The sequence below is a fragment of the Gopherus evgoodei genome, chromosome 18 (assembly GCF_007399415.2).
Source record: "Gopherus evgoodei ecotype Sinaloan lineage chromosome 18, rGopEvg1_v1.p, whole genome shotgun sequence".
In the NCBI taxonomy this organism is placed as follows: Eukaryota; Metazoa; Chordata; order Testudines; family Testudinidae; genus Gopherus; species Gopherus evgoodei.
The window spans coordinates 10,367,298-10,379,858 of NC_044339.1; the positions used below are offsets into that span (position 1 = coordinate 10,367,298).

At 40.7% G+C, this 12,561-nt stretch overlaps 1 protein-coding gene across 11 annotated transcripts in view; it reads right to left on the minus strand.

Annotated features, from left to right (window-relative positions):
* VPS13D (vacuolar protein sorting 13 homolog D) overlaps positions 1-11,708 on the minus strand; it is a 191,016-nt gene extending 179,308 nt beyond the window's left edge. For 9 of the 11 annotated variants that reach the window (XM_030537973.1, XM_030537971.1, XM_030537970.1 and 6 more), the window contains exons 1-6: positions 11,622-11,701; positions 7,039-7,201; positions 5,251-5,328; positions 4,733-4,923; positions 2,304-2,384; positions 132-248 (exon numbers count right to left, since the gene is read on the minus strand). In XM_030537973.1, coding sequence (XP_030393833.1) covers positions 132-248; positions 2,304-2,384; positions 4,733-4,923; positions 5,251-5,328; positions 7,039-7,135 — 564 coding nt within the window. In that variant the 5' untranslated portion in view covers positions 7,136-7,201; positions 11,622-11,701. Of the gene's footprint in view, positions 1-131; positions 249-2,303; positions 2,385-3,419; positions 3,429-4,732; positions 4,924-5,250; positions 5,329-7,038; positions 7,202-11,621 lie in introns of those variants that run through there. The other 2 variants (XM_030537965.1, XM_030537974.1) reach the window with 2 other exon arrangements.
* Positions 11,709-12,561: the final 853 nt, after the last annotated feature.

Here is a 12,561-nt window from a genome sequence, read left to right on the forward strand (position 1 = left end):
TAATTTAATAGCAACCATTGCATTGCATTTTAAAAACAGGAAAAAGTTATATTATTCTCATAGAAAAATGACACATCACATCTTAGCGAGTATCGTTTCTTCACGCAGTGTTAACTTTGACCTATACTCACAGGCTCATTTACAGCATTTTGCATTGATACATTTTTGATGCACACTCCAAAGGCAAATGGCTGTGAAGGATTTGTGATGCCATCCTCAAACCTCAAATGGACATCTTGAATTTTTAACTGAGGAGAGAGAAAGAAGTGGCACAGAACAAAAAGATTGTGTTATGCTTGAAACAGATTTAGTGAACCTCCAAGAAACAAACAAGATTTATTTAAATGGTTATTCTTTGATGGGACCCTTCTGCTATTTCCTGACTGCACTCCCACGGGCTCCATTCCATATTTCATCCTCTGTTCTCTCTGGTCTACCCATCTCCCCAGATGTTAAAAAACAACAGCTACAGCATTTGCCATTTTCACAAAACAGGCTATTTTTCTCTGCTGTTTTACTACTACCCTTGCTTGCAGGCCACAGTTGCTGTAGTCATACAGAAATTTATGTTGCTCAAATACAGACTAGAATAAAAACTAGTGCTCATTAGCAGAACATAAAAGTGGTGACCTGAATTAATTTTACAAGTGGCAAAATCTCATAATGGTCATGGAACTAAATCAATTTTGCTGTTTCATGCTTTACTGTACAATACTCGGCCCAAGCTTTCACATCCAGAATATCTGACTTGTGTCATCACTATATGCTATATTATCCCTGGAAGGCCCCAGTTATTTCTAGTTATTGTTAATGACAGCCGTTTACAACTGACTGTTACCTCAGTTTTCTGTTATGTGATAAGCATCAGTACATGGAAGTGATCCCTCAATAAAGAGTTAGCACAGACTATATCCTCTACATATAAGTGAAGGAAGGGGACAAATTCATTACACGGCAGCTAGCATAAATAGATTTTAGAAGATATTACAGGGAGAGTTGCATCAGATCAGGATTAAACAAAGACTGTGAATGGCTAGCCAACTACAAAAGCAGTTCCTCCTCCCTTGGTGTTCACACCTCAACTGCTAGAAGAGGGCCTGATTCTCCCTGACTGAACTAACCTCATTATCTCCAGACTGATTCTTGCCTGCATATTTATACCTGCCTCTGGAAATTTCCATTACATGCATCTGATGAAGCAGGTATTCACCCACTAAAGCTTACGCTCCAATACATCTGTTATTCTTTAAGGTGCCACAGGACTCTTTGCTGCTTTTTACAAATCCAGACTAACAAGGCAATCCCTCTGATACTTTTTTTTTTTTTGGTTTCTTTAGACAAGTTTTTTGATAATACAGATGTTCTTCTAGATTTTAATTAGCAAACATATAGCTAAGAATAAATGAATGTGAAAATACCATTAGTTTTATTATGGCTTTAAAAGTGAAAAGTAAAAGAGCCCAGGCTCTAGAATTTTCAGCTTGCAACTAAGGAGAAAAGGGTTTTGCTGTGTGCCTAGCCAATACTGCTAGATGAAGACTGCATATACATTTTATTTGTGTATGTTAAACAATCTATCAGACAGCATCAAGCTTCATGCACCAGAAATAAGCAAAATTAAGCAAAAGTCAAAGTACTAGAATCTCAGAAGTGTATTTACATTTTCTTCTTTATATATTTTAATGCTACTCTCACATCTTAGGACTCACACACATAGCAACACCAACACTGCAAGCAACAATGGAAGATAATGAATTTTGCCATTTAAAATGGAAACTTCACAACATTAAGAAGGAAGTCAAACTTAACAGCGACATCTACTTCCCAAGCAGATGCGAAGAACAAAACACAGACGTTGGTCCAGTGCAAGATATTACCTCACCAAACTTGTCACACTCAAAACATTATACATAAGCCTGTGTGTAATCCAATTTTAAAAGTCATAATATAAGTATTAACTTGGAAGGAACTCCAATATTATAGTAAGGAGAACCATAAAGCTAGACAGCTTTTATATGGATCTATTGTCCAACGACCCCTACAAAGCAAGGACGAATGACACTTCTCGAAGGCTCAGGAGAGTGAAAAAGATTCCTTCCTTCCCATAAACCCCTCACTTTGCCAATTCTGGTTTGGTTCAGAGGAAAAGAGATTCTAGCATGGAAAGGGGTCTCTCACTACTAAGTATCCACCTCCATTTTACACACATTGAGTCCCCTGAAAATAAACAAGAAGCACATTATATACAAACTAAGTATTCTCTAATAAATAGAATGAAAGATTGTGGGTCCCATTAGACTTACTTCAATGTTCTCTACAATTCTTGTGACTGCAGATGCAGTAACTGAATACCAGTAAGATTCTCCTTTCTGCTGTCGTTCTTTCTGAAAGAGACAGAGAACAGCTATTTTCTTTATATTTAAAGTCTGGAAAATAAAAATATTAATGCTTACAAAGCCAGAGGAAAAAATCTAAATAATGCAGGAGATTGCTAGTCGGACACTATATTAGAACGGGATTGTCATCTTAAAACTCCTATTTAATAAACAATGACTTACTTGTTTTACTAAAAGTTTAGATTATAATAAAGAATTTTTAAATGGCACTTTACTTTTTTACCATTTACGCCTTTTATTTTCAAAGGCTATGTTAAATGAAGCACACAAAGGAAGCTAGTTAGCTTCACGTTTTGGTTCTGTTCCATTAGCACTATGTTTGCATTGCAAACACTGGTAGGGAATGTTTACTTCTACATAAAAGACTATTTTCATTGAAATAGTCCATTTTCAGGACATTTTAAAACTATTACTATTAGCTTTGGTAATATTTTTTAAAAACCACAATTTGGGGCACGAACTACACGACAATCTCTTGGAAGATGGAAGAGCATTAGAAGAAGTATTTATTGCAAGTCAAAAATATATTCAATACGAGGTAGTTTGTTAATGTTATAAAACGGGTGTATTAAGACAAAATTATAATGTAATTTACACATCACACAAGGAGGAGGATAGGTAACAGATGCTTTTCTGTACCAGGACAATTACAAATTGTCTATGAGTATTAGGTTAGAAACTGTACTTAATATCAAACTATCAGTAGTAATGATATCAAGCTAAAATATTGTTAGCAAGAAATGTATTAGAAAATATTTATAGTTAGCTACTATTTATATGATTTACTATTATTTTGGGGTTAATGTGGCAGAGGGGGTTAACCTCTATTTTGATATTCTGAAATATCCCCCTACACAGACCACTTGCCAACTACTAAGAAGCTAGGATTTTAGTAGAAACGTAAAGCACATAATCCCCAGCAAGCTCTTTCCTTTGTTTTGTTTTATTAAAATCTCTCTTTTCGTAACATATTGTCTTCCTTTAGTCTCTTGACTTTTCTACTGCTGTACATGTGTATCTTACTTCAGACTGGAGTCATCTATTGTAGTTTATAAATGGGGGGGGGAAATCTATTCAGCAGCCCATAGTACACTCCAAAGCATCTGTAATGACAGCATCAATCACCAACATAGTACATGTTCTTAGAAAGAACAGCATCTGTGGTTATAGTTCAGATCAACATAAGCATGGGTTAATGGAACTCTATCAGTAATTCACAATAATTAACGTGTTATGGTCAAAGGGCCCCAAGTTCCTAACATTACGTGTGAAAATAAGTATATATTAAAAAGGTGGAATTTTCAAAAGTGCTATAAAAAAAATACATCTCCACACTCAAAATTACAACATGGGCCAGTAATAATCAGAGTGTGATTTCATAACACCCACGTCATCTTCCTACCAAATAAAACTAGAAACAAAGGTTTGAGCTACACATTTATTCTTTCCTTATCTAGAAAGATAGCATTCCAGAGTTGCAGGCTCTTAGTGGAGCACTGCCTGCCTCCCATCTCCTTGAGAATATGCCAATCACAGGAAACTGGACAGCAGTCAGTTCCTCCAGTAAATTGGTCCTACATTTAAGATTTTCCATCTTAGCAGTCATCTCTCAAAGCACATTTGTGGAACAACAAGTAATCAGCACAGTTCCTAAAGCATGGAAGTAATCAACACGTGTAGATAAGGGCCCTTGAGGTTGTGCAGCTATATCATGCAGGTTGCAACTACCAAAAGTGGCTCTCCATGGAAATACCAAACAAAAAGCATATTTGTAACTTAGTCAAAGTATGGATCATTGTGGAGCAGTCTGGGTCCAAAAGAAAAGGAAACTTGTGAGTATCTTGGAGAGAGGGGGGGGAAAAAAAACAAAAACCATACGCTACCACATACAGCTCAAAATAAAAAAAAATTTTTTTTTTTTTAAATGTACACCTAAGTTGCTATGCTTACCAAACTTCCTAGGGTAAACCACATTAAATGATCACGGGAGATTCTCCAGATATCCCCAGCCCACCATTAATACTTCATCTGATCTGGGTTGAGCTTTAACCGGTATCTTTAATCAACTCAGAAACACTGGCCAGGTAGCAGTACAGTGACAGTGAAATTGCTGTGATCTGAAGTGATGATAAAATAGATCGGGTCTCCTCAGTCTACTGAGGAAGCCAAAGACCAAGATGCCTTATCACTTGCAGATCAAATCATAACTTGGTTTCCTGGAAATTCACTCAAAAAGAGACTTACATTTGGTAGAAGGTTTACATGTGATCAATCTTTCATAACAGCAAAACAAAATCAACTCCTTTATTTTAAAAAATAAGTCCTATGTTACTCACTTTCCATTTTTCTTCCAGTGCTAAAAGAAGAGCTTTCTTGTGTTCTCTTTCCAGCAACTTCTCCCTTTCTTCATCAAAATCTCCTTGCTTTTCTGGTGCACCAATTAAGTGAAGCTTTGAGATAGATATCACCCAGGGATCCACATGTGGGCGATAAAAAGGTATCTGGAGCGTTATTTTGCCAATGAAACCTAGAATCAATAAGATGAAACACTGTTAGAATCCTACAGAGTTACACTGTTATACTCTACATAAAGTGAGAAAGGAAAAAAGACGTCATCGTTGCAATGTTAAAACAGAATCTGATGGCCATAAATTCAGATTACATTATTTGTCCAAGAATCTGACACTGAGCTTCTAATTCTTATTTTAAGGTCAGTTCCAGCTATGACTTATTACTAAAAGATCTCTTAAAAGAATCACCAGTGTATGAAATGCTTCATACTTGTAGCAGGAACTAACAAAATGAATAATTCCTGTAGAGAACACCTGTCACACACACAAGCACAAATACATACCTGCTTTTACTTCAAATGGCAACTCCAGTTCCTTCAAGGCATCTTTCTTTAATGGTAGGTTTTCCAATTCAACAGCACCTGCAGGAGGAAGAGAAACAGCAATCTGTTGAGCAAAATTCAGTTAAAGACTGCCTGGCTGAGGATTATGAATTTAATACCAATAAGAAGTTTCTTCTTTAAAACTAATAAAAATAAATGAAGTAGGATAAAAATTCGATTTAACGAGCAAAGCAAATCTATCATTTTAAAGAATGAGGCAGTTAGATGTGATATTTAATATTTTGTAATATTTTCAAATGCCATCTGCCAGAGTTATTTGATATGGTTACCGCATATTATTTCAAGGTGCTTAATCTGAACTTCTCCATCAACAGCAAAGCATCAGGAAAACAATTTTTTTTGTTTTTGACAGCCAAAATTCCATCCTAGAATTATTTCTTTAAGTAACCAACAGTCAAAACTGGCACCTTGCAGTGTAAAAAAATGTCTTCTTAAAACAAGTGAAGGTGAGGGACTACATTACGTAACTCAGTCAAGACTTTTTTTAAAAAAATCATGAATTACTACTCCACCCTTCCCAAGTCAGTGAGTATTCAAATAAGTTCTCATCATTACCTGTTATGTACATTCTATAGTGCGAGAAGAAATTTCAAAACATGCACACACAAACTATCATTGCAACTACATATTGAAAACTAAAGCAACTGTTAAGCTGCCTATTTTCCATACAAACTTCTCTCCAAATCTCTCCCCATTCACCCTGAATACGCTATCAAAAGCATCCCTATCTGCTTGATACAACTTTCCAATTAACATTTGCTAAGCACTATTTCTCACCTTCAAAATTCTCCTGAAATCCCTGTTCCATAGAGCACTCCAGATATAGATGACATGCCACTGTTTGCTTTACTGGTTTTCAAAAATTACATGAATAACCCATATCATCGGCTGGACTCGTGTGCTCTTTGATATATGTTGTGCAAAAATACTTTAAATATTATACTAAATATCTTGAAATACAATGATTTCCTGAACACTTGCTATTGTCACTTGATATTTAAAGGAATTCCAGTTTTAAAAAAATCAGATTTCCATTAAAAGATGTTGAATCTACTACTGTTGCAAGCAACCCCTATGATTACTGTAACAAATAGAAGGAAATAATGTTTTTAAAATCTATTTTGTCAATTTCTTTACTTGACACACGCACAGTGGTCAAGTGCATAGTCACTTTCACTGTTCATGGATGGTGCATAACATTTGCAAGGCTCTGAAAGAGGTTTCTTACTAATAACAGCAGCAGCAAAACTGAAAATGAAACAAGAGGCAGCAGACAAGTGTGTGTGAACATAGAAAAAGGTATGCCTGAGCACATTTGGAGTTGTTGCTCTTGAGTGTTCCCAGAAGACCCTTCAAAACATGAAGAGTAGAGTAGAACAGAAAACCCATATAGATTGTTACTGATTTCAAAAACAAACCCTCAGTACACCCTAATAGTGTGTGTTATCAGAAAATCATTTTTTTCATTAGTCTATCTAAAAAAAATCAAGCTGGCACTCTGGGAAAGCAGGAAGATTTACTCACTATTTTTGTTTTAATTTTATATTCTTATTTATGTCAATTTATTACTACAATATAAAAACAAGGACGTAAGTGTTAATCAGTAAGACAAATGTAAAATATATTCAATATATGTTTTCCAGCTTTCAGTGAATTCAAAATCACTCTACCAATATAATTCTTAAAATATAAAACAAAGATACATCAAACAATGCTAATAACCCTTACCTTTCAGAAGAGCTACTGAGAGTTGGTCTGTGTTCAGGTTATTGACATATTTGCCCAAATAGGTGTTGAGGACCCAGGCTACCAGTCCTTCCAACATGATTGTATCCTGGGAGGGGTGGCTAAGACTCTGTTGTCACGCTCTGTTCCATAGTTCAGTTGTATTCTGTTTTAAATGCAAAACGGAAACATGTCTAAGAGATATACTATGGGCTCTCAAACCATTTCTCACACTCCTACACAGAGAAATTGTGACACAATTGCAAACAATTTTCACTTTAATAATCCCATCCCAAAGGCACTGGAAAATGAATACTAAGTGCAAGATGTTTTCCTAGAGCAGCTGCTTTAAAAAAAATGTAAGAATTTTGCTATGTACAGCTACTTTTAATTACTCTGTTAATCCTAGGTCAGAGCACAGTGCAATGAAGTTACTAGTTGTACTCATTTTATTTATACAATATTAGACTGTATGAACTCCCATATCACCACCTCACCTGCTGCAATCTTTATTGTGGTAGACTGCGCTAAGTTTTTTAAACCTTTTCCACACTGAGATTTGTAGTGCTTTAGTGATTAAAAACACCAAGCAGAGTGACCTAGTGAATAGAGCACTGGACCACAGCTCAGGAGACCTGAGTTCTATTCCGATCTCTGCCACTAGCCTGCTGGGTGACCTTGAGCAAACCACTTCATTTCTCAGTGCCTTAGCTTTCCCATCTGTGAAATGGGGATAATGATACTGACCTGTCTCATAAAGCACTTTGAAATCTACTAATCAAAGCATTATACTTACATAATATGATCTTATATAACCTCTACTCATAGAATCATCATACAAAAATTAATCTTTGCATCTTTCATATTGCAGTACTGTCCTATTTTGAAGCAATAAAAGACAAGACAGATACCACATTGCCCTCTCTGTCTTCAGGAAGGAGACCAAAAATAAGCAGTTCTGGATGCAGGTTAATGTGCTGTCTCTGTAGCCTTGTACCTGTCCTTCAAATCCCACAGGAAACCCCTCTACTGGTACTCCATTAGGTCAGGGCTCTCCAACTTTGCAAATTATGGTCTGGACTGGAGGGTAGCCACACAATGTGACAGTGTTCTCTCCCCAGTTTTTATGTACGGCTTCATACCATGTCTATCACTGCTATCTGAGTACACACGAACATACCCACCCCAAAACTTATTTTAGTTCACATTAATGCTGATCTGGCCAATATTATTTGCTATCCCCACTCCATTCTGTGTAAAACCCCTGAACAAGATTCCCAGGAGCAGCAGCTAGCAGGGGGAAATCCTTGCAGCACTGCTCTGGAAATGATTGAGAGGAGCCAATGCCCATGTTCTGTGGATCTCAGGGACTCTACAGATCAGGTTTTCTGAGAAAATAAGTGAGCCAAACTTCCAGCCCTTTCCATTATAGGAAGAGTGAAACCCTAACTCCCTGAAAGAAGAGTGCACCAGAAACTCCATAAATGAAAATTGATGAATTTCCTGTCCCCTAAAAAGCAGTTACTTTTGTAGAAGGCAATCTGGCCCTAGAACGGGAAAAAAATGGGTAATTTCATCCTAACTTTTACTTAGCTCTCTGCACAGGACGCAAATAAGCATGTGCCTTCTTTCAGCACACTTCTATACACTACATATTTATACCCTCAGTGATACATTATACACCTTTAGTAGTTTCAGTCTGAAATATTTATGTTGTATTTATTCAGTTAGTCTTTTAAGCTTTCTGACCAACATATAATCATGTTCATAAAAGAAGCCACTTGATCATGCTGGGATGCCAGAACCCATTGCTGAAAAGAATCTAGTGCCATTAATCTTGCCTCAGTGGACGTGAACTGAAAGAGTAGTGTGTATGCATGGAAAGCTCAACTCAACTTTTGCTAACAAAGGCACCAATTCAACAAGTTGATTAATATCGGAGGATCTTCACACCCAGTGAAGTCAATGGGTACAATGAACCACTAGAGATCTACCTGTGTAGATCAGCTTCCAGTACAGGCCTTTAATTCTATTTCTTTGTGGCACTCTTATATATACTTGCAAAACAAGTTATTTAGCTCAGGTTCAGTAAACTCAGATAATACTGACAGCTATCATGATCTTACAATTTTTAAAGGGATACTGTCAAGATTCTAAAGATAAAGTACACATACTTTGACAATGTTCACACTTCCAATTTTTTACCCTCACAATCTTTACCAAAACATTTCTATTTCAACCCCTGCTGTTGTGAGAAAATAAAAAGGCACATTGTAATTTCTGCCTCACAGTGCTGTCATCGAAGTCAACTGCAGAACTATCATTAACGTCAATAGGAGCAGGACCAAGAGCTTACCTAAGCATTGGTAAACAAAGGGTGAATACACGGTATGAGGTGGAAAAATACTATACATACCCCTGCTTTATTAACTGAGTGTCTAGGGGTACATCATTTTCCCCAAGGCAACATGAACCAATTTTTTACAACATGGAGTTGCAGCTGGTGGAAAGTGAAAAAGATACTTTATATAAAAAAGCAGGACACTAAAGGGAAATAATTAATTTGAGGACCATATTTTAATTTTTATATTAAAATTCAGGGTTTTTCCATCGCTAATATGAGTTTTACTTGACTGATGGCTGCAATATGAATGTTCACATTTTTTAAAATATCAGTGAGACCTTTCTTCTATTAAACCCCACCCTCTAACATTCAATTTCTCTTGAGCATTAAAAACCCAAACAAAAGTGAAATTGACTAGAACTAAAAGTTAAACACAAAACAGCTTAAAATAATGCAAAGTAACTTAAACGATTAAAACCAAAAATATTAAAAGTCAAGGAGCTCATTAATTGAAATTATCAGATCTTTTGATTTAAAGTGCCTTTAATAGTTTCCATAGGCAATGCTAGCTACACTCCACAAACTAAAGTCTTGTCTTTCACACAGCCGATACTGCCATTCACCTTTCACTTTTAGTTGAGATTCAAATTGCAGCTATGACTAACAAAGTAAAAGTTTTAACCAACTTCCAAGCAATATCCCTATCCTTCCCACTCCACTCTTCAGAGAGAATTGTAGATGCAAAATCAAGATGAAAACCTTGAGACAGTGTTAGGATAGACTGGATATGTTATTAAAAAAAAAGGATGACACATTTCTGCAAGTCATCACACTTGAGTTAAACTCCAGTAAATTCTGACCTTAGTTTAAATTAACCATGGGATATATACAATCTTATTTGGAAAATACTAAACAAAAGTGAGTAAACATTTATCAGAAAGGGCTGGAGGAGTGGGGACTGTATTAAGAAAGGATGGGATGATGCGTCAAGAAATCTCAGAAACCTCATGATGACTCTTTGGAGGGAAGGGAACTTTTAAACCAGTGGCACAGGCCCTGCGGGATATGATTACTGGGGTGAGTGGGCTGGCAGAGCCTGCCCCCTGGTAAAGGCAGGCCCACGGGAAGGGCGGTCTTAGTGCCGGTCAGTGTAAGGGGTCATTGGGGGCTGAATACCCTGCTGGACTCTGGCTATACAGTCCGAGGGGGGGTCACTGTTTGGGGATCAGACAGCAGTAAACTCCTAGGAAAAGGTAGGTGCTACTGGCATGAGGCAGGGAAAGGTCACCTTGCTCAGAGCGCAGCAGGGGCTGCCCCAGGAGGCTGGGGTGACAGGGTCCCTATGAGGGCGCGGGGGGGCTGCTGGAGCCAGGCAGCTGGAGGGAGGGTGTAACGGGGGGCGGGGGCAGTGGTGCCAGGGCCCTAGCAAGGGAGCCAGAGAATCACAGCCAGAGCCAGACCCCGGGGAGGCCCCGGCGAGCTAAGGGGAGGGCGCTGTCCGGGGGCCAGGCCCCCGAGGAGCTAAAGGGGGGGGGCGCTGTCCGGGGGCCAGGCCCCCGAGGAGCTAAGGGGGGGGGCGCTATCCGGGGGGCCTAGGCCCCCGAGGAGCTAAGGGGGGGGGTCGCTATCCGGGGGGCCTAGGCCCCCGAGGAGCTAAGGGGGGGTCCGAGGTGGGGGGTCACTCTGAGGGCGGAGCCCCGGGGTGGGGGGGTCACTCTCTGAAGACCAGGCGCCGGGGGGGGTCACTCTGAGGGCGGAGCCCCGAGGTGGGGGGTCACTCTCTGAAGACCAGGCGCCGGGGGGGGGTCACTCTGAGGGCGGAGCCCCGGGGTGGGGGGGTCACTCTCTGAAGACCAGGCGCCGGGGGGGGTCACTCTGAGGGCGGAACCTCGGGCTGGGGGGGTCACTCTCTGAAGACCAGGCGCCGGGGGGGGTCACTCTGAGGGCGGAGCCCCGGGGTGGGGGGTCACTCTCTGAAGACCAGGCGCCGGGGGGGTCACTCTGAGGGCGGAGCCCCGGGGTGGGGGGGTCACTCTCTGAAGACCAGGCGCCGGGGGGGGGTCACTCTGAGGGCGGCGCCCCGGGGTGGGGGGGTCACTCTCTGAAGACCAGGCGCCGGGGGGGATCACTCTGAGGGCGGAGCCCCGGGGTGGGGGGGTCACTCACAGGGCCAGGAGCCCAGACAGCCTCCCCCCGCGGCCCGCTCCCCGGAGCCGTTAGCGGCGCCTCCCCCCGCAGGTACCTGCCTCGCTCCCTGTCCCCTCAATGGCGCTCTCGGAGCAGGGCCTGCCAGTGAGTGAGCCGGAGCCTGCGCCAATCGAGCCGCAGCTAACGGATGGGGCCGCCTGCCTGTAGAGTGCCGAGCAATCGCTCCTCGTCCCCGCCCCCCACCGGGCCTGGTAGAACTTTGAGGCCAGCTGGGCCCATGTAAGGAAACACCTGCCCCCTGCAGCCCTGCTTTCCAGTGAGCCCTGGGGCCTAGGAGTTAGCGAGAGGTCCCTTGCGGTGCCCTCGGCATCAGCCATCGCCCTGCAGCTGCAGCCTCCTGCCTCACCCTGGCCGTACACTGCCATGCATTGCAGCAAGGGGGTGTGCTGCCCACAGGTGTGCACCTGCTACAGTGCCACCAGCACCACCAAGCATGCAGACATCATAGAGTCAGCGTACCTCCCCAGCCCCATCATCACCACCACTGGCTTAAATATGAGATTTTAAAACACAATAGCGTGGGTTGTTGACTTATTTTCTCTCTGGTCTTTGAGCCCTACTGTTTCCTATTTTCAAGCTTGTCTCCCAACCATGAGGGTAACAGTATTCTTATTTTTCACTGAAAGCTCAAGATTCTGATGTGATCACATGAAAATGGGAAATGACTGCCTAGGAAGGAGTACAGCAGAAAGGGATCTGGGGGTCACAGTGAATCACAAGCTAATTATCAGTCAGTAGTGTGACGCTTTTGCAAAACATCATTCGGGGATGTAATAGCAGGCGTATTGTAAGCAAGACAAGAAGTAATTCTTCTGCTCTACTCCATGCTGATTAGGCCTCGACTGGAATATTGTGTCCAGTTCTGGGCACCACATTTCAGGAAAGGTGTGGACAAATTGGAGAAAGTCCAGAGAATAAAAATGATTAAAAGTCTAGAAAACATGACCTAGGAGGGAAGACTGAAAAAAATTGGA